Source organism: Coregonus clupeaformis, chromosome 17, assembly GCF_020615455.1.
Source record: "Coregonus clupeaformis isolate EN_2021a chromosome 17, ASM2061545v1, whole genome shotgun sequence".
NCBI lineage: Eukaryota > Metazoa > Chordata > Actinopteri > Salmoniformes > Salmonidae > Coregonus > Coregonus clupeaformis.
In genome coordinates this window covers 34,135,703-34,158,525 of record NC_059208.1, presented here as the reverse complement: position 1 = coordinate 34,158,525, position 22,823 = coordinate 34,135,703, and the positions used below count along the sequence as shown (strand labels likewise).

The following is a 22,823-nucleotide window of genomic DNA, read 5'->3' as shown; positions in this document are numbered from 1 at the left end:
TTTTACTGAGGAGTGGCTTCCGTCTCCACTCTACCATAAAGGCCTGATTGGTGGAGTGCTGCAGAGATGGTTGTCCTTCTGGAAGGTTCTACCATCTCCACAGAGGAACTCTGGAGCTCTGTCAGAGTGACCATCGGGTTCTTGGTCACCTCCCTGATCAAGGCCCTTCTCCCCCGATTGCTCAGTTTGGCCGGGAGGCCAGCTCTAGGAAGAGTCTTGGTGGTTCCAAACTTCTTTCAATTAAGAATGATGAAGGCCACTGTGTTCTTGGGGACCTTCAATGCTGCAGACATTTTTCTGTACCTTTCCCCAGATCTGTGCCTCGAAACAATCCTGTCTCGGTGGACTCCAATCAAGTTGTAGAAACATCTCAAGGATGATCAATGGAAACAGGATGCACCTGAGCTCAATTTGAGTCTCATAGCATAGGTTCTGAATACTTATGTAAATAAGGTATTTCTGTTTTTTATTTTAAATACATTTGCAAACATTTATTAAAACCTGTTTTCACTTTGTCATTGTAGGGTGTGTAGATTGGTGTGTAGATTTTTTACTTTTTTTATCCATTTCAGAATAAGGCTGTAACGTAACAAAATGTGGAAAAAGGGTCTGAATACTTTCCGAATGCACTATGTACTGATACAGTGCCTTCAGAAAGAATGCATACACCTTGACTTATTCCACATTTTGTTGTTACAGCCTGAATTCAAAATGGATTAAATCATTTTTTTCTCATCCATTTACACACAATACCCCATAATGAAGAAGTGAAAACAGGTTTTTAGAAATGTTTGCAAAAGTATTTAAAATAAAAAACAGAAATACCTTATTTACATAAGTATTCACACCCCTGAGTCAATACATGTTAGAATAATATTTGGCAGCGATTACAGCTGTGAGTCTTTCTGGGTAAGTCTCTAAGAGCTTTCCACACATGGATTGTACAATATTTGCACATTATTATTTTTTAAATTCTTCAAGCTCTGTCAAGTTGGTTGTTGCTAGACAGCCATTTTCAAGTCTTGCCATAGATTTTCAAGCCAATTTAAATTTAAACTGTAACTAGGCCACTCAAGAACATTCAATGTCGTCTTGGTAAGCAATTCCAGTGTATATTTGGCCTTGTGTTTTAGGTAATTGTCCTGTTGAAAGACTGAACCAGGTTTTCCTCTAGGATTTTGCCTGTGCTTAGCATACCCATAACATGATTCAGCCACCACCATGCTTGAAAATATGAAGAGTGATACTCAGTGATGTGTTGTGTTAGATTTGCCCCAAACATAACGCTTTGTATTCAGGACATAAAGTTAATTTCTTTGCCACATTTTTTGCAGTTTTACTTTATTGCCTTATTGCAAACATGATCCATGTTTTGGAATATTTGTATTCTATACAGGCTTCTTTCTTTTCACTCTGTCATTTAGCTTAGTATTGTGGAGTAACTACAATGTTGTTGATCCATCCTCAGTTTTCTCCTATCATAGCCATTCAACTCTGCAACTGTTTTAAAGTCACCATTGGCCTCATGGTGAAATCCCTGAGCGGTTTCCTTCCTCTCCAGCAACTGAGTTAGGAAGGACGCCTGTATCTTTGTTAAACACTATTATTGCACAGAGGTCATGCAACGTATGTGACTTGATAAGCAAAGTGTTAGTCCTGAACTTATTTAGGCTTGCCATAACAAAGGGGTTGAATACTTATTGACTCAAAACATTTCAGCTTTTTGGGAAAGAAAATCAAAAAACATAATTCCACTTTGACATTATGGGGTCAGTGACACAAAATCGCAATTGAACCATTTAAAATTCAGACTGTAACACAACAAAATGTGGAAAAAGTCAAGGGGTGTGAATACTTTCTGAAGGCACATGTGATGTTACCTCATCTCACGATGCCAGAGCTATTTTGCATTGGCTTCACTGGCTAGTAGTTTTCTGCATTAGGTTAGTGAGGACATTCACGATAATGCTGTTTAATATTCTACCTTTCGTAAACCCTTAAATTATGCTTTACCAATACTTAACAAAAATAAAAATGCAACATGTAAAGTGTTTCATGAACTGAAATAAATGATCCGAGAAATTGTCTGTATGCATAAAAAGCTTATTTCTCTCAAATGTTGTGCACAAATTTGTTTACATCCCTGTTAGTGAGCATTTCTCCTTTGCTAAAATAATACATCCACCTGACAGGTGTGGCATATCAAGAAGCTGATTCAACAGCATGATCATTACACAGGTGCACCTTGTGCTTGGGACAATAATAGGCCACTCTAAAATGTGCAGTTTTATCACACAACACAATGCCACAGATGTCTCAAGTTTTGAGGGAGTGTGCAATTGGCATGCTGACTGCAGGAATGTACACCACTGTGTCGCAGCCTGCCGCGACCGGGAGACCCATGAGGCGACGCACAATTGGCACAGATTCGTCCGGAGAGGGTTTGGCCAGCCGGAATGTCCCCAATTGCGCCCTAGCGACTCCTGTGGCGGGCCGGGCGCATGCTCGCTGACACGGTCGCCAAGTTGTATGGTGTTTCCTCTGACACATTGGTGCGGCTGGCTTCCGGGTTAAGCGAGCAGTGTGTCAAGAAGCAGTGCGGCTTGGCAGGGTCATGTTTCGGAGGACGCATGGTTCTCGACCTTCGCCTCTCCCGAGTCCGAACGGGAGTTGCAGCGATGGGACAAGACTGTAACTACCAATTGGATATCATGAAATTAGGGAGAAAAAGGGGTAAAAAGTAAAATCAATAATAAAAACAAAACAAAATATGGAATGTCCATCAGAGCTATTGCCATAGTTAATGTTCATTTCTCTACCATAAGCCGCCTCCAACGTCGTTTTAGAGAATTTGGCATTACGTCCAACCGGCCTCACAACCGCAGAACATGTGTATGGCATCATGTGGGCGAGTAGTTTTCTGATGTCAATGTTGTGAGTGCCCCATGGTGGCGGTGGGGTTATGGTACTGTATGTGCAGGCATAAGCTACGGACAACGAACACAACTGCATTTTATCGATGGCAATTTGAATGCACAAAAATACCATGACAAAATCCTGAGGCCCATTGTGAGGCCCATTTTTTGTAAGGTATCTGTGACCAACAGATGCTTATCTGTATTCCCAGTCATGTGAAATCCATAGATTAGGGCCTAATGAATTTATTTCAATTCACTGATTTCCTCATATGAACTGTAACTCAGTAAAATCTTGGAAATTGTTGCATGTTGCATTTACACTACCGGTCAAAAGTTTTAGAACACCTACTCATTCAAGGGTTTGTCTTTATTTTAACTATTTACTACATTGTAGAATAATCAAAACTATGAAATAACACATATGGAATCATATAGTAACCAAAAAAGTGTCAAACAAATCAAAATATATTTTATATTTGAGATTCTTCAAATAGCCACCCTTTACCTTGATGACAGTTTTGCACACTCTTGGCATTCTCTCAACCAGCTTCACCTGGAATGCTTTTCCAACTGTCTTGAAGGAGTTCCCACATATGCTGAGCACTTGTTGGCTGCTTTTCCTTCACTCTGCGGTCCGACTCATCCCAAACCATCTCAATTGGGTTGAGGTCAGGGGATTGTGGAGGCCAGGTCATCTGATGCAGCACTCCATCACTCTCATTCTTCGTAAAATTGCCACACCTGGAGGAGTGTTGGGTCATTGTCCTGTTGAAAAACAAATGATAGTCCCACTAAGCCCAAACCAGACGGGATGGCGTATCGCTGCAGAATGCTGTGGTAGCCATGCTGGTTAAGTGTGCCTTGAATTCTAAATAAATCACAGACAGTGTAACCAGCAAAGCACCCCCACACCATAACACCTCCTCCTCCATGCTTTACGGTGGGAAATACACATGCAGAGATCATCCGTTCACCCACACTGCATCTCACAAAGACACGGCGGTTGGAACCAAAAATCTCAAATTCGGACTCCATACCAAAAGGACACATTTCCACCGGTCTAATGTCCATTGCTCGTCTTTCTTGGCCCAAGCAAGTCTCTTCTTATTATTGGTGTCCTTTCTTTGCAGCAATTCGACCATAAACGCCTGATTCACGCTCCTCTGAACAGTTGATGTTGAGATGTGTCTGTTACTTGAACTCTGTGAAGCATTTATTTGGGCTGCAATTTCTGAGGCCCCTGCAGCAGAGGTAACTCTGGGTCTTCCATTTCTGTGGCGGTCCTCATGAGAGCAAGTTTCATCATAGCGCTTCATGGTTTTTGCGACTGCACTTGAAGAAACTTTCAACGTTTTTGAAATGTTCAGTATTGACTGACATTAATGTCTTAAAGTAATCATGGACTGTCGTTTCTCTTTGCTTATTTGAGCTGTTCTTGCCATAATATGGACTTGGTCTTTTACTAAATAGGGCTATCTTTTGTATACCCCCCCCACACCTTGTCACAACACAAATGATATGATCGTCTGTGCCAGGCGCGCCGATTCCAGTATCTCAGAAATGTCCGGCCTCCTGGGCTTTTCACGCACAACAGTGTCTAGGGTTTACAGAGAATGGTGTGACAAACAAAAAACATCCAGTCAGCGACAGTCCTGTGGACAAAAACAGCTCGTTGATGAGAGAGGTCGAAGGACAATGGCAGGAATTGTGCAAGCTAACAGGCGGGCCACAAACAGGCAAATAACGGCACAGTACAACAGTGGTGTGCAGAATGGCATCTCGGAATGCACAACTCATCGGTCCTTGTCACGGATGGGCTATAGCAGTTTAACACTTATTTGGTTACTACATGATTCCATATGTGTTATTTCATTGTTTTGATGTCTTCACTATTATTCTACAATGTAAAAAATAGTAAAAATAAAGAAAAGCCTTGAATGAGTAGGTGTGTCCAAACTTGACTGGTAGTGCACATTTATGTTTAGTTAATTTAGCAGACACTCTGATCACACCATACTGCCATCAGACTTCTGATACCAATGCAGGGTGAAAGGGGGCCACAAAATGGTGAACCGCTATAAAGACAATGGTATATAAAAGTATTTTATATTTTGAAAATACAAATTACAGCTCTCGAAAGTATCTTGTTACAAAATACATTGGAATGTATCATGTAATACAAATTACAAAATACTCAGAAGTATTGAAATACATATTTCAAATACATGTAACATAAATACTGCTGATCTCTGACTACAGCCATCTTTACCCCTGCACTGTTTTGAGAAAAGGTTGAGCTGTTCCCTGCAGCTGCATTCCAGCCAGCCATACAAACAGCCTTCCCTCCCGCTTCGAGTCGGCATGGTACTAAATTCAGCCCGCTAATACCGCTTCTTCTTCTTCGATGGGGTTTTAGGGCGGAGTACATGCCAAAAGTTTTATTTGGCCAACTACTGGATAGAAAAAATGCAGAAGTCATTCTCATTCTTTCACAATTCCTTCAGAGCCCTACACAGGGGACCTGAGAGGACGGAACTGCTCCAGCCAGCAGTTCATGTAGCTCCTTGCCTGTGACATTCGTCAGTCCCAAGAATCGCTCAGTTACAGATATGATGACAGCAATCCTTCCTGAATTATTGTCTACTCCAGCAGTGCAGTTTATTTCCATTGCTGTAAACGGCAAAAAATTCACCCTCTTCATGACAACGATATCTGGATCCTGTACCTTGCAATCGGCACCTACATCTTTGTACCTCTGTGTCTCCACAGTAACCAACACACTAGCACTTTCTTTTACCTTTTTCGCTGCCTAGACATACAGTGGGGGAAAAAAGTATTTAGTCAGCCACAAATTGTGCAAGTTCTCCCACTTAAAAAGATGAGAGAGGCCTGTAATTTTCATCATAGGTACACGTCAACTATGACAGACAAATTGAGAAAAGAAAATCCAGAAAATCACATTGTAGGATTTTTTATGAATTTATTTGCAAATTATGGTGGAAAATAAGTATTTGATCACCTACAAACAAGCAAGATTTCTGGCTCTCACAGACCTGTAACTTCTTCTTTAAGAGGCTCCTCTGTCCTCCACTCGTTACCTGTATTAATGGCACCTGTTTGAACTTGTTATCAGTATAAAAGACACCTGTCCACAACCTCAAACAGTCACACTCCAAACTCCACTATGGCCAAGACCAAAGAGCTGTCAAAGGACACCAGAAACAAAATTGTAGACCTGCACCAGGCTGGGAAGACTGAATCTGCAATAGGTAAGCAGCTTGGTTTGAAGAAATCAACTGTGGGAGCAATTATTAGGAAATGGAAGACATACAAGACCACTGATAATCTCCCTAGATTTGGGGCTCCACGCAAGATCTCACCCCGTGGGGTCAAAATGATCACAAGAACGGTGAGCAAAAATCCCAGAACCACACAGGGGGACCTAGTGAATGACCTGCAGAGAGCTGGGACCAAAGTAACAAAGCCTACCATCAGTAACACACTACGCTGCCAGGGACTCAAATCCTGCAGTGCCAGACGTGTTCCCCTGCTTAAGCCAGTACATGTCCAGGCCCATCTGAAGTTTGCTAGAGTGCATTTGGATGATCCAGAAGAGGATTGGGAGAATGTCATATGGTCAGATGAAACCAAAATATAACTTTTTGGTAAAAACTCAACTCGTCGTGTTTGGAGGACAAAGAATGCTGAGTTGCATCCAAAGAACACCATACCTACTGTGAAGCATGGGGGTGGAAACATCATGCTTTGGGGCTGTTTTTTCTGCAAAGGGACCAGGACGACTGATCCGTGTAAAGGAAAGAATGAATGGGGCCATGTATCGTGAGATTTTGAGTGAAAACCTCCTTCCATCAGCAAGGGCATTGAAGATGAAACATGGCTGGGTCTTTCAGCATGAAAATGATCCCAAACACACCGCCCGGGCAACGAAGGAGTGGCTTCGTAAGAAGCATTTCAAGGTCCTGGAGTGGCCTAGCCAGTCTCCAGATCTCAACCCCATAGAAAATCTTTGGAGGGAGTTGAAAGTCCGTGTTGCCCAGCGACAGCCCCAAAACATCACTGCTCTAGAGGAGATCTGCATGGAGGAATGGGCCAAAATACCAGCAACCTTGTGAAGACTTACAGAAAACGTTTGACCTGTGTCATTGCCAACAAAGGGTATATAACAAAGTATTGAGAAACTTTTGTTATTGACCAAATACGTATTTTCCACCATAATTTGCAAATAAATTCATTAAAAATCCTACAATGTGATTTTCTGGAAAAGAAATTCTCATTTTGTCTGTCATAGTTGACGTGTACCTATGATGAAAATTACAGGCCTCTCTCATCTTTTTAAGTGGGAGAACTTGCACAATTGGTGGCTGACTAAATACTTTTTTCCCCACTGTATATTGAGGACTCTCTCGCTGCAGGGATTATGTGTCCATCTTCCTCCCCTGCCGGCACAGGGTTCTTCTTTACGGAGAAGAAGGACAAGACCCTGCGTCTGTGTATCGACTACCGGGGTCTTAATGACATTACGGTTAAAAAATGTTACCCGCTTCCACTCATCTCTTAGCTTTCGAGCCTCTCCAGGGGGCGGACAACTTCTCCAAGTTGGACCTTCGGAACGCCTACCATCTGGTTCGATACGGGAAGGAGACGAGTGGAAGACAGCCTTTAACACTGCTAGTGGGCCCTACGAGTACCTGGTGATGCCGTTCAGACTGACCAACGCTCCCGCAGTGTTCCAGGCCCTGGTCAATGATGTGCTCCATGATATGTTGAACCAATTTGTGTTTGTCTACCTCGACGACATCCTCATTCATTCCCAGTCAGCTCAAGAGCACGTCCTCCATGTCCGACATGTCCTTCAGCGTCTCCTGGAGAACCAGCTTTTTGTGAAGGCGGAGAAATGTGAGGGGGGGGGGTGCTAGGCTGTTTGTCCTGGACTCTGCCAATACTCCGGTTCATTCCTCGAGACTCACCTGTCATCCTGGCTCCCGTCGGACCTTGGCTTTTGTCCAACATCGTTTTTGGTGGCCCATTATGGTTCTTGACGTCTCCACGTTTCTTGCCGCCTGCACTGTGTGTGCGCAGAACAAGACTCTGCGGAAACTCCGGTTGGCCTCCTTCAACCACTCCCTGTTCCTCACCACCCCTGGTCCCATATATCCTTGGACTTCGTCACGGGTCTCCCTCCGTCAGATGGCAACACCACCATCCTTACGGTGGTGGATAGGTTTTTCAAAGCCGCCCATTTTATTCCCCTTCCTAAGTTTCCCTCAGCTAAGGAGACGGATCCATGGACTTCTGGTCGACATGGTCTCTGATCGCGGTCCTCAGTTCTCATCCCGGTTCTGGAAGGCGTTCTGCGCCCTCATTGGGTCGTCGGCCAGCCTGTCCTCTGGTTTTCATCCTCAGTCTAACGGCCAGTCGGAGCGAGCCAATCAGGATCTGGAGACGACTCTTCGTTGCCTTGTCTCCACCAATCCCACCACCTGGAGCCAGCAACTCGGGTGGGTGGAATATGCCCGCAACATCCATCCCTGTTCTGCTACGGATTTCTTGCCTTTTGAGTGTTCCCTGGGATATCAGCCCCCATTCTTCCTGGAGCAAGAGGAAGAGGTCAGCACACCTTCTGCCCAGATGTTCGTCTGTCGCTGTCGCCGTACCTGGAAGAGAGCCTGGGCCTCTCTTCTCAAGACCACCTCCAGGTATCAACGACAAGCGGACCACCACCGGACCCCTGCTCCCCTCTACCGTCTTGGGCAGATGGTATGGCTTTCCACTCGGGATCTGCCCCTCCGGGTGGAGTCCCGCAAACTTTCTCCCCACGTTTTATTGCCCCTTTCCCCATCTCTAAGGTCCTTAGTCCCTCTGCTGATCGCCTTCTTTTGACCCGCACTCTCCGTATACATCCCACTTTCCATTTATCTAGAATTAAACCCCTGTCTCACAGCCCTTTGTCTCCTATTTCCAGGCCCAACGCTAGGAACATCCTGGACCCAGCCCTCATCGCTGAGTTCCGCCGCCGGTACCCCGGTCAACCAAGTATGTTCCCGGGTAGGATGCCAGGTGGCGCCCCTAGAAGGGGGGGGTACAGTCACACCCTGATCTGTTTCACCTGTCTTGTGCTTGTCTCCACCCCCCAAAAGGTGTCTCCCATTTGTCCCCATTATCTTCTGTGTATTTATACTTACGTTTTCTGTTTGTCTGTTGCCAGTTCGTCTTGTTCCGTCAAGTCCTACCAGCATGTTCCCGTGTTTCCTGTGCTCTAGTTTGAGTTTTTCCTAGTTTTCCCAGTTCTGACCTTTATGCCTGTCCTGACCCTGATCCTGCCTGCCGTCCTGTACCTCCCTGACTCTTTGGATTACGACTCTTTGTCTGCCTTGACTTACATTTTGCCTGCCCCTTGTACTATAATAAACTCTGAGACTTGTACTATCCGCCTCCTGTATCTGCATCTGGGTCTTAGCCTGAGCCGTGATACCTTGGTAGACAAGCCACCAGGGGGAGACTCGTCGAGGCCTGGCGACAGACGGAGTCTACATCACTTGGCGGTGGCTCCCTCTGCTGGACGTGCCAGGTCTCGACGGGTCCTCCTGCCAGGACTAATTGGGTCTGATTGAGGCTGGTTAATAATCAAGGGGCTGATTGCTCACCAGCCATACGGGGCCCATAATGCTACCAGGAGGGCAGCACAGGGGAGAGGTTGGAGGTAGTGAGAGGTTGCTACCAGATAGATGTCCTCCCGTTCTGTTAGAACCGAGGGGCTCGGTGTTCTATCCCAGAGGAGACAGCATTCCCCGGAGCCCAGAAGGTGGTAACCCGGAAGAGGTCTCCTGGAGGAGACCAGTTTCTTTTCTTTTTCTTTATTGTTTTAAATAAACACCCTTGAAACTGAGGTATCACACTTGTGTCTGATCTGTGTAAATGTTTAGATCAAACCCCCTGGTCTGCCACAATATATATATATACACTGCTCAAAAAAATAAAGGGAACACTAAAATAACACATCCTAGATCTGAATGAATGAAATAATCTTATTAAATACTTTTTTCTTTACATAGTTGAATGTGCTGACAACAAAATCACACAAAAATTATCAATGGAAATCAAATGTATCAACCCATGGAGGTCTGGATTTGGAGTCACCCTCAAAATTAAAGTGGAAAACCACACTACAGGCTGATCCAACTTTGATGTAATGTCCTTAAAACAAGTCAAAATGAGGCTCAGTCGTGTGTGTAGCCTCAACGTGCCTGTATGACCTCCCTACAATGCCTGGGCATGCTCCTGATGAAGTGGCGGATGGTCTCCTGAGGGATCTCCTCCCAGACCTGGACTAAAGCATCCGCCAACTCCTGGACAGTCTGTGGTGCAACGTGGCGTTGGTGGATGGAGCGAGACATGATGTCCCAGATGTGCTCAATTGGATTCAGGTCTGGGGAACGGGCGGGCCAGTCCATAGCATCAATGCCTTCGTCTTGCAGGAACTGCTGACACACTCCAGCCACATGAGGTCTAGCATTGTCTTGCATTAGGAGGAACCCAGGGCCAACCGCACCAGCATATGGTCTCACAAGGGGTCTGAGGATCTCATCTCGGTACCTAATGGCAGTCAGGCTACCTCTGGCGAGCACATGGAGGGCTGTGCGGCCCCCCAAAGAAATGCCACCCCACACCATGACTGACCCACTGCCAAACCGGTCATGCTGGAGGATGTTGCAGGCAGCAGAACGTTCTCCACGGCGTCTCCAGACTCTGTCACGTCTGTCACATGTGCTCAGTGTGAACCTGCTTTCATCTGTGAAGAGCACAGGGCGCCAGTGGCGAATTTGCCAATCTTGGTGTTCTCTGGCAAATGCCAAACGTCCTGCACGGTGTTGGGCTGTAAGCAAAACCCCCACCTGTGGACGTCGGGCCCTCATACCACCCTCATGGAGTCTGTTTCTGACCGTTTGAGCAGACACATGCACATTTGTGGCCTGCTGGAGGTCATTTTGCAGGGCTCTGGCAGTGCTCCTCCTGCTCCTCCTTGCACAAAGGCGGAGGTAGCAGTCCTGCTGCTGGGTTGTTGCCCTCCTACGGCCTCCTCCACGTCTCCTGATGTACTGGCCTGTCTCCTGGTAGCGCCTCCATGCTCTGGACACTACGCTGACAGACACAGCAAACCTTCTTGCCACAGCTCGCATTGATGTGCTATCCTGGATGAGCTGCACTACCTGAGCCACTTGTGTGGGTTGCAGACTCCATCTCATGCTACCACTAGAGTGAAAGCACCGCCAGCATTCAAAAGTGACCAAAACATCAGCCAGGAAGCATAGGAACTGAGAAGTGGTCTGTGGTCACCACCTGCAAAACCAGTCCTTTATTGGGGATTTCACAGAAGTGTGATTGACTTGGAGTTACATTGTGTTGTTGAAGTGTTCCCTTTTTTTTTGAGCAGTGTATATATATATATATATATATATATACACTTTTTAAAATAGTTTTTATTTAGCACCCCTACTTCCCGCGGCTATGCTGTTAACCTTATGCCTAACCCTAACCTTAAATTAAGACCAAAAGCTGATTTTTGTTTTCATTAACTTTTACTATTTAGTCAATTTTAACTTTGCGGCTGTGGTAACTAGTGACAACCAATTACTATAGAGGGCAATAGTAATGGCTTTTGTAGGCACCAACTCCGCCATGGTTCGTTGGACAAAGCCTAAAGGCGTCAGCATGCTTCAGTTCGGCTGGTGTCTAGCTGAATTCGGAATCCGAACTAGTGTGCTCGCATACTCCCTTAAAACAGGGTTTCCCAAATTCGGTCCTTGGGTCCCCCCTGGGTGCACATTTTGGTTTTTGCCCTAGCACTACACAGCCAAATAGTGTCCCCCTCTGTGTCACAATGGGATTCGATAAACTATTAGCGTCCGTTGCTATATCAACGGTGTGATGACCTAATGATTAGAATTTTGGACATCATTACAGCCTAAATGACGTTATTTTCATCATCGCTACGCAAACAAGGCTGGATTTCGCGACTATTTCGCTGTTTAAATAAGTTTTGTTTAACTAATAAAATGAAAACATTACTTCAAACTACCTTTGGGTACCTTGTTAACGTTACAACATTAAATCCATGTCTTAAACGTTGCTACGTTTCGGAAATGGCAAAGAAAACGTGTAATCTGCTTTACACGTTAAAGTTACTACCTTACAGATCACGAAGTCAGCTAATTTCCACTCCATTCATATGCAAATCCATTTGAATCATACACTGGCTTGTCTGGCTGTCATGTTTTTATTTTAACCTGCCCTTCCTACACTGAAATAATATAATTTCAGTAGTCCTCTATTGATTCATTTTTTTCTATCTCACATTAGTACACCCTTGTGGTTGAATATATATGTATCTATTGTAGATCGTAGGATACAACAATGAATCATGTGGAACAAATAAATACCATCAAAGGATACCTTACAACTTACAATAATGAACACCTTGTGAAACAGCTGTGAAAACCAACCTGGCAATAGATAAACTTAATATATTTAACAGATTTTTTGTACACTCACATGACAATCATAGACAAAAATACTGAATTCTGGTGTGTGGAATATTGAGGAGGTGGTTGCTGTGTAGGTGGGAGGTTCTGCCTGTCACTGGTTCTCAACAGGCAGCCAGTCTCGGAAGGGGGACTTGAAGAGGGAGGCACTGCTGCTCTCTTTGTTCTGAGTGTTTGCAGTGCTAGTGTTTTTAGTTAATCTGTGTATCTCACATATTATGTGCCCAGTATGATAGAGCAAGAAAACGTTCTTATCAGATAATGACAAAATGACTATAACAGTAGCTGTAGATTATGTAATGAAAAGATGAAGGGTGGTTGGTAATGGAGGACATCAGGTGGATCCATGTCTGGGTGTTGGGCAGAACCCTTAGGTCCTGGAGAACAGGAGCAGAGTTAAAGGGAAAAGGATAGGAGACAGAGACGTAAACAAGCAAACACACATGTTCAACTTTACTGGGACAAAATGCGATGGATTAGGGCAGTGTTATAAATGGGAGATATGTACTTTTCAACACTTTTGGAAGGTATAGCATACCTCAAGCTGGTCCCCCTCCGACTCAGAGCACAGAGAATCAGACTGATCCAAACTCACTGGTTCTGGTGGATGGGATACCCTCTGCGGGGCTCGGACAGTCGATGGTCCCAAAGTCATTTAGAGAGGTAAATTGAAGAGGTACATTTTTATAAGCTCAGCATACAGTGGGAATTTTTTTTATTTAGTCAGCCACCAATTGTGCAAGTTCTCCCACTTAAAAAGATGAGAGAGGCCTGTAATTTTCATCATAGGTACAGGTCAACTATGACAGACAAAATGAGAAAAAAAATTCCAGAAAATCACATTGTAGGATTTTTAATGAATTTATTTGCAAATTATGGTGGAAAATAAGTATTTGGTCACCTACAAACAAGCAAGATTTCTGTCTCTCACAGACCTGTAACTTCTTCTTTAAGAGGCTCCTCTGTCCTCCACTCGTTACCTGTATTAATGGCACCTGTTTGAACTTGTTATCAGTATAAAAGACACCTGTCCACAACCTCAAACAGTCACACTCCAAACTCCACTATGGCCAAGACCAAATAGCTGTCAAAGGACACCAGAAACAAAATTGTAGACCTGTACCAGGCTGGGAAGACTGAATCTGCAATAGGTAAGCAGCTTGGTTTGAAGAAATCAACTGTGGGAGCAATTATTAGGAAATGTAAGACATACAAGACCACTGATAATCTCCCTCGATCTGGGGCTCCACGCAAGATCTCACCCCGTGGGGTCAAAATGATCACAAGAACGGTGAGCAAAAATCCCAGAACCACACGGGGGGACCTAGTGAATGACCTGCAGAGAGCTGGGACCAAAGTAACAAAGCCTACCATCAGTAACACACTACGCCGCCAGGGACTCAAATCCTGCAGTGCCAGACGTGTCCCCCTGCTTAAGCCAGTACATGTCCAGGCCCGTCTGAAGTTTGCTAGAGTGCATTTGGATGATCCAGAAGAGGATTGGGAGAATGTCATATGGTCAGATGAAACCAAAATAGAACTTTTTTGGTAAAAACTCAACACGTCGTGTTTGGAGGACAAAGAATGCTGAGTTGCATCCAAAGAACACCATACCTACTGTGAAGCATGGGGGTGGAAACATCATGCTTTGGGGCTGTTTTTCTGCAAAGGGACCAGGACGACTGATCCGTGTAAAGGAAAGAATGAATGGGGCCATGTATCGTGAGATTTTGAGTGAAAACCTCCTTCCATCAGCAAGGGCATTGAAGATGAAACGTGGCTGGGTCTTTCAGCATGACAATGATCCCAAACACACCGCCCGGGCAATGAAGGAGTGGCTTCGTAAGAAGCATTTCAAGGTCCTGGAGTGGCCTAGCCAGTCTCCAGATCTCAACCCCATAGAAAATCTTTGGAGGGAGTTGAAAGTCCGTGTTGCCCAGCGACAGCCCCAAAACATCACTGCTCTAGAGGAGATCTGCATGGAGGAATGGGCCAAAATACCAGCAACAGTGTGTGAAAACCTTGTGAAGACTTACAGAAAACGTTTGACCTGTGTCATTGCCAACAAAGGGTATATAACAAAGTATTGAGAAACTTTTGCTATTGACCAAATACTTATTTTCCACCATAATTTGCAAATAAATTCATAAAAAATCCTACAATGTGATTTTCTGGAAAATAAATTCTCATTTTGTCTGTCATAGTTGACGTGTACCTATGATGAAAATTACAGGCCTCTCTCATCTTTTTAAGTGAGAGAACTTGCACAATTGGTGGCTGACTAAATACTTTTTTCCCCCACTGTATCCCCCACTGTATTGAGAAGTGTGCAGAAGGGCATGAGACAAAGGAGTGTGAAGCAGTGGGGAAAGTGGTGGTATGTGCTAATTGTAGGGGTGGCCATGGGGCATGTCCAGTGCGAGAAAAGCAGGTTGAGGTGTCCAGGGTAAGAGTAGAGAAGAAATTGTCATTTGCGGAGGCAGTGAAGAAAGTAGAGGAAGAGGGGTCAAGCGGGGGGAGTGGTGAGAGTAGGAGATATGTCCCAGTATAGTGGGATTTTCAAGCAAGTGATATATGTTTCAGTAAGATTTGATTTTTAGCGTTTATAGCAATGATTATTAATTGTACTGCAGGGATGGAACGTAAGTCGAAGAAAATTGAGGTTGTGGTGGCAGCTGCAGAGATATTTGGGTGTGCGAGACTTGACAGCAGAAGAGTTACAGGGAGTGTTAAGTGGTGATGTCCCATCATTTCAGGTTGAGGGCGTGAGGTAGGAGTGAGTATATTTAAATAGTGGAGAAGGGTGGGGTTAATTATTAGTAAGAGTTTTGAATTTGTGAGTGTAGTGTTAGATGGTAGGGTATTTCTTTGCTTTGTTTTATTTTTTTTTTCAAGGAAAAGAAAAGGGAGTTGTACTCCAGTCTAGTAGGTGGCGGTAATGCAACAAATTGGATGCCAACCGCCGTTAAACCTCATTATTGAAGAAGAAGAAGCAGCAGCAGCAGCTTCCGCTTCCGCTCATCATTTTGTAACACAAGCTCGGGACACAACACAAAGGTACGAAAACCTCTTTTGCAACAAAAACATTGGTGATTGTTGTTTTCATAGCTACATTAATAGATCATACAAACCGTAACAAAAACAGTAAGATTCTTATGAGATTTGGAGCAGTTTTATGGATCAGAAGTCGATTGTCGTAGCCTGTTTAGCATGCTAACTAGCTACTGTAGGTCTCTTTCACAATCAAAGTGGAGGTCATAGTGGGACATATGCAGGTCCTGCTAGTGCAGTGTCAGGGAAGAATGTGTTCGGCTTTTAGCTAGATATATATTTGACGATTTCTCCTTATACACCTTTGAACATTAGGCCCGTGAAAAGTTACAATTTATTCAGTGCTATGCATTCTTATCAAGCCAACCCCTCTGATTAGCTAACGTTAGCTAGCTATGTATTGAGTTGACAATAACAACAGTATTCTTTCTTCAGTGGCTGCGAAAAATTGCTTGTTTGAGACGTTAGGCACGTTGCCTGGTACATAAGCAATAGGTACGCTTCCATGTCATGGATTTTATGATGGACATGGATGCCATTCATGTAACAGCGCCTAATGTTTTTGTGTTGTAATTGGGTCGTGTGACATTGCCATTGGGTTTTGTAATGTTGTTGCTCGAGCTTTTGTAATGGGGATGGAAGTGAAGCCTGTCTTGGATGTTGACCAACGGATTTAATTGTATTGTGGCTACATTTGAAATTATTTTTGAACTATCGACTTGTGTTCTTGACTGCATTCTGTATATCCTGTCCCTCAACCAGTCATCAGGATGCTGTCCTTGTCCCGGTGGGCTTTGGTGTGTGCAGCGGCTCGGGCCCAAGTTGCTGTCTGTCAAGGCAGAGTGACTGCCATCACACGATTCAACAGCACAACTGCTGAGGTATCCTTCCGCACAACCTGTGAAACAAAGTGCAAACTTGACAGTTGCAGACTTGGTAGCAAATATTCTGTATTGTATTTAGACGATTAGGCCTAAAGTTTTGCAATCTCTTTAGGCACCACCAAAGAAGACAACATTTGGACCCCTGGCTGACCAGGATAGAATTTTCACCAACCTGTATGGCCGACATGACTGGAGGTACCATCACAAGCTGTTCTCTATACACAATAACACTCTACACAATGTCAGAAATGCTGGCCTTTGGGGTATGAGAGCTTGGGCCAGCATTCTTCATCTGTTCAAGAATATAACATTGCATGCATATTACTTAATCATATAGTAATATGCTAATGTGATAGTATTCTTCGGAATTAGGTGTCATATTATCACTCTCTCCGTATGTCGTCCCAGGCTGAAGGGAGCTCAGAGTCGTGGTGACTGGTACAAGACCAAGGAGATCCTGCTGAAGGGAGTGGACTGGATCCTCAACGAGATCAAAGTCTCAGGGCTGCGGGGGAGAGGTGGAGCCGGGTTCCCCACCGGCATGAAGTGGGGCTTCATGAACAAGCCCAGTGATGGCAGGTCAGTGGTACTGCCTATGTTGCTCATTTGAAGCTCCGTGGTGACGTTTCCCCTAGGTACTGATCTAGGATCGGCTTCCCCTCCCCCAATCCTAACCTTAACCATTAGTAGGGAGAATGCTAAACTTACCCAAGATCAGAATCCAGGGGCAACTTTACCCTACACCCCCATTTGACTCTGTGCCAACTTTGACCTGAGAAAGGAATCTAAAACTCCTTTCCCCCCTTCATCTGCTCCTTAGACCAAAGTACCTGGTGGTGAATGCTGATGAAGGAGAGCCTGGCACCTGTAAGGACAGGGAGATCATGCGTAATGACCCCCACAAGCTGGTGGAGGGCTGCCTGGTGGCCGGGAGGGCCATGGGAGCCCGTGCTGCCTACATTTACATCAGGGGAGAGTTCTACAATGAGTCCTCCAACCTGCAGGTGAGAGCAGGGACTGCATGAAAAGGGAAAACAAGTTCATAACTACAAAGGTTTAGAAGTTGATCTCTGGACAGGCTGATATTCTTCTTAGATGTGGCACACTTTTTCACCTTTTTCCAATGTTCTTAGTAAATTCAACACATGTATGGTTCCTTTTAAGGTAATTGATTTTGAATGACATTCATTCACGTCTTCCTTGATCCTGGTTTTAACCTCAGGTGGCCATCAACGAGGCCTATGCAGCTGGTCTGATTGGGAAGAACTCCTGCGGCTCTGGCTACGACTTTGACGTGTTTGTGATGCGTGGGGCCGGTGCCTACATCTGTGGAGAGGAGACGGCACTCATAGAGTCCCTTGAGGGCAAGCAGGGGAAGCCCCGCCTGAAGCCCCCATTCCCTGCTGACGTGGGTGAGTTACTGAGGTGTAGATGGAGTCCTCCTCATGATGTAGTCATACCACAATATGGAATGAATCATGACATTTACATTTTTAGTCATTTAGCAGACGCTCTTACATGGCATGTTATTGATGATAATAGGTCAATTTAGAGGTTCAACAGAACACCTTCTACAGCAATACCAATAACATCCAAATATCCTTTGACTTTTCTTCTAAAAGTTTAATTCTAAACTTGTTGACCATTTTGTTCCCTCTAAGGTGTGTTTGGTTGCCCAACAACTGTCGCCAACGTGGAAACGGTAGCCGTGGCACCCACTATTTGTCGCCGTGGTGGCACGTGGTTCCTAGGCTTTGGCAGAGAGAGGAATTCAGGCACAAAGCTTTTCAACATCTCAGGCCATGTCAACACCCCCTGCACAGTGGAGGAGGAGATGTCTATTCCTCTCAAGGACCTCATTGAGCGACACGCAGGTACGTCCTTACAGTACACCACCGTGAGTATTTAAAACTGAGTTGCATCTCTCGTCCCAATGTAGACGAACCACCTCACCATTGTTACAACAGTTAGCAAACATGTCAGTTCCAAGATATCCAATATGTACTGTATGTTGTCTTAAATGAGTAAAAAAGCAATCCAGAGGATTAAGATTATCAGGTGGTTTTGTATCAAAGCCCTGAATCAGGTTGCCTAGTAAACACTAATGCCACTACAGACCTTTTTCAGTAGTAAGGCACAGTATATATCTCGTACTTGCTCATTGACACACGCGCAGCCTCAATTCAACTGACCAAAGTGAATCTCTCTCTCTCCCAGGTGGCGTGCGCGGTGGCTGGGACAATCTGTTGTGTGTGATCCCTGGAGGCTCTTCCACACCCCTCATCCCCCGTTCAGTGTGTGACACCGTGCTGATGGACTTTGACGGCCTGGTCCAGGCTCAGACTGGCCTCGGCACCGCCGCTCTCATCGTTATGGACAAATCTGTAAGCTCTCATCCACACAGTATGGGCTGGTTTCCCAGACACTGATCAAGCCTAGTCCTGGAATAAGAAGCACTTTCAATGGAAAATCTCAGTTGAAAAGGCTATTTAGTCCAGGACTAGGCTTAATCTGTGTCTGGGAAACCGGCCCTGTATGTACAAGTAACAGCATAACACTGAAGAGAAAGTGATTCTTATATCTAGGATAACCGAAATTAGATCTGACACATTGAGAGATGTACTCTGTCATTGCAGACGGACGTCATCAGAGCCATCGCCCGCTTGATTGAGTTCTACAAACACGAGAGCTGTGGCCAGTGCACCCCCTGCAGGGAGGGTAAGGAAGACTACTTACTTAACTATTTTGATCCAAACGTTGTGCCTTTAAAGACTTCTACAAGTCTGTTTGTCTCTCTCTTTTTACCATATTCCCATCTGTATCTTACTTATTCTCTCTCTCTCTCTGGCCTGTGTGAAGGAGTGGACTGGATGAACAAGATGATGTGGCGCTTTGTGAAGGGCGACGCGCGGGCGGCTGAGATCGACATGATCTGGGAAATCAGCAAGCAGATTGAGGGGCACACCATCTGTGCCCTGGGTGATGGAGCCGCGTGGCCCGTACAGGTAAATACGAGAGAGGAATATACATACATACATACAGTGCATTCGGAAAGTATTCAGACCACTTAACTTTTTCCACATTTTATTTTACAGCCTTATTCTAAAATTGATTAAATAGTTTTTTTCCCCCTCAATCTACACACAATACCCCATAATGACAAAGCAATAACAGGTTTAGAATTTTTTTGCAAAAAACAACTCACATTTACATAAGTATTCAGACCCTTTACTCAGTACTTTGTTGAAGCACCTTTGGCAGCGACTACAGCCTTGAGTCTTCTTGGGTATGACACTACAAGCTTAGCACACCTGTATTTGGGGAGTTTTTCCCATTCTTCTCTGCATATCATCTCAAGCTCTGTCATGTTGGATGGGGAGCATCACTTCACAGCTATTTTCAGGTCTCTCCAGAGATGTTCGATCGGGTTCAAGTCCGGGCTCTGGCTTGGCCACTCAAGGACATTCAAAGACTTGTCCCGAAGCCACTCCTGCGTTGTCTCGGCTATGTGCTTAGGCTCGTTGTCCTGTTGGAAGGTGAAGCTTTGCCCCAGTCTGAGGTCCTGAGCAGGTTTTCATCAAGGATCTCTCTGTACCATGCTCCGTTAATCTTTTCCTCGATCTTGACTAGTCTCCCAGTCCCTGCCGCTGAAAAACATCCCCACAGCATGATGCTGCCACCACCATGCTTCACCGTAGGGATGGTGTCACGTTTCCTCCAGATGTGACGCTTGGCATACAGGCCAAAGAGTTCAATCTTGGTTTCATCAGACCAGAGAATCTAGTTTCTCATGGTTTGAGTCCTTTAGGTGCCTTTTGGGAAACTCCAAGCAGGCTGTGATGTGCCTTTTACTGAGGAGTGGCTTCCGTCTGGCCACTGTACCATAAAGGCCTGATTGGTGGAGTGCTGCAGAGATGGTTGTCCTTCTGGAAGGTTCTCCCATCTCCACAGAGGAACTCTGTCAGAGTGACCATCGGGTTCTTGGTCACCTCCCTGACCAAGGCCCTTCTCCCCCGATTGCTCAGTTTGGCCAGGCGGCCAGCTCTAGGAAGAGTCTTGGTGGTTCCAAACTTCTTCCATTTAAGAATGATGGAGGCCATAGTGTTCTTGGGGACCTTCAATGCTGCAGACATTTTTTGGTACCCTTCCACAGATCTGTGCCTCGACACAATCCTGTCTCGGAGCTCTATGGACAATTCCTTCAACCTCATGGCTTGGTTTTTGCTCTGACATGCGCTGTCAACTGTGAGACCTTATACAGACGTGTGTGCCTTTCCAAATAATGTCCAATCAATTGAATTTACCACAGATGGACTCCAATCAAGTTGTAGAAACATCTCAAGGATGATCAATGGAAACAGGATGCACCTGAGCTCAATTTCGAGTCTCATAGCAAAGGGTCTGAATACTTATGTAAATAAGGTATGTTTTTTATCAATGTGCAAACATTTCTAAACCTGTTTTCACTTTGTCAATATGGGGTAGTGTGTGTAGATTTGATGAGGGAAAAAAATGAATTTAATCAATTTTAGAATAAGGCTGTAATATAAAAAAATGTTGAAAAGGTCAAGGGATCTGAATAATTTCTGAATACACTGTATATACACTCACTGAGGCTCAACTTATGCCTGATTCACACTATAGTGCCAAGCTGAGCTATACTGGTCTGGCCTGGTTACACATCTATGCCTCAGTGAAAATATCCAAGCCAGTATAGTTTGGGTCAGCCCTATAGAGTGAATTATGCATTAGTGTGTGTTGTTGGTTAGTAATACAGGTTTCTATGGACTGGTCCTGCATCTGTCCAGAGATACTATTTAAAGACTGTATTTGGTAGTAGTGTAGTTGGCTGACTGGCCCTTTTCTTAACTCACTCTCTCCTACTCTTCTTTCTCTGTAGGGATTGATCAGACACTTCAGGCCTATCATGGAGACCCGAATTGCAGAGTTCCAGCAGAAGGACCAGGCCAGGGCTTAAATCACTCCTTCGTCCCCTCCCTCCATCCTTCATTCACAAATTGTTATTTAAACAAGAATGTGTTGCTTCTCATTCATTGTGAATAATTGCCTTCCTGTTTTTGCCTTTGTCTGAAGTCGCCAATAAAGCTGTATGAAACCTAAAATAGTTAAACAATTTAAACAGTTGTACTGTATATATGTATTGTTCATTTGAGACTTACAAAATTGAATCTTGGAATTGCTACTTGTTTCTTAATTTTGATGAATCAGTGTTTGATTCTCCTGTCGTGTAACAGAAGGAATATTGTCGTGGCGCATGGTACACGAAATTGCAGCTGTCGATGATGCTATACAAATGAACTATGAATCAGTATCCGGCAGTTGCCTTATGAGGTCATTTAACTTTCTCACAGCAGATATAGATTAATCCAGTCCACCATGTCAGAGTGAAACGGACCAAGAACAGTCTAGCATGTGATCTGACTACTCCCTTCTTAGTAGCCGCTGCCATGGCATCAGTCAACAAGTTCAACTTGAGAGTGGAGCATGCGTTATATAGAAATACCCCCTCAAATTGTACCCATAGTACAGAATGACTTAAATGGGTGGACAGCTCCAGATCTGAATGGCAGGAGTGTGTATAACTTTTTTCCCCCCTGCCCATCCCATACCTGATTACAAATCATAGCCTATCGCTGTGATTCGGTATGTTGATTATTGAAGTAAGCTGTTAGAGCTGGGCTGGGACAAAACCCTTTACACACGCCTGCTCTTCAGGACTTCCTGCAATGACTGAAACAGACCAAAGCAGGAGAATTGTGTTTCAGGTTGAAACAGCTTACCTAGTTGAGAGGTTCTGGAACAGATAAGGCGCAAATAAGGTTTGCAATTTGGCATCAATAACATGACAGTAATTCTACCTCAAAAAACAAACGTGTGAATACCAATTAATTTAAAACCCCCATAGCAGGTAGGACTAAATAAGGTTACATAACCTAGCTGAGCTAGTTAGTTAGATAACAGGCATTTTCAATTTAAAACGTGCCCAAGACAGTTCACAGAATTGTCCATTGAAACAACTTTAGCCAATTTATTAATTCATTACTAAATTTAACTAGCATTAGCTAGTTAATCCAGATATTCTTACCTTTGCCTCGATCCGGCAGTCTCATCCAGATCATCATGGATGGCCATGGTGAGTGACGTGATGCTTGAGACAGAAATGTGTAGTTCTGTATGATAACCACATTAGCTACTTAAAAAACCCACTACCCCATTCCACTACTTTGACCCTATCTGCTCCTGCACCATGCCAACGGCCTGGGAGGACGGGACACCACCATTCAACACACCCTGTAACTCTTCTGAAGTCAAATCTCATATACCCAAATACTTTTCTGCAGCTGACACCACAACATCTATCCTCTACGATTTATGTTCCATTCCTGCGG

The 22,823-nt window shown here is 44.5% G+C and overlaps 1 protein-coding gene across 1 annotated transcript; it reads left to right on the top strand.

The window, feature by feature from the left end:
• The first annotated feature begins 15,455 nt into the window (after nt 1-15,455).
• On the top strand, nt 15,456-21,553 carry LOC121586286 (NADH dehydrogenase [ubiquinone] flavoprotein 1, mitochondrial-like). The gene is made up of 11 exons (XM_041902872.1): nt 15,456-15,535; nt 16,292-16,410; nt 16,526-16,608; nt 16,822-16,992; nt 17,234-17,417; nt 17,636-17,825; nt 18,075-18,287; nt 18,631-18,797; nt 19,050-19,131; nt 19,273-19,418; nt 21,314-21,553. Exons 2-11 carry the CDS (start codon nt 16,300-16,302, stop codon nt 21,389-21,391), a joined length of 1,425 nt encoding a protein of 474 aa, XP_041758806.1. The 5' UTR covers nt 15,456-15,535; nt 16,292-16,299; the 3' UTR covers nt 21,392-21,553.
• The last annotated feature ends 1,270 nt before the right edge of the window (nt 21,554-22,823 follow it).

Excerpts from the sequence above, each read along its gene's own strand:
- LOC121586286 (XM_041902872.1), top strand. The coding sequence starts at position 16,300 with ATGCTGTCCTTGTCCCGGTGGGCTTTGGTGTGTGCAGCGGCTCGGGCC. Across the intron at positions 16,609-16,821 it reads TATGGCCGACATGACTGGAG|GCTGAAGGGAGCTCAGAGTC; the intron begins GTACCATCACAA and ends ATGTCGTCCCAG. Across the intron at positions 16,993-17,233 it reads AACAAGCCCAGTGATGGCAG|ACCAAAGTACCTGGTGGTGA; the intron begins GTCAGTGGTACT and ends TCTGCTCCTTAG.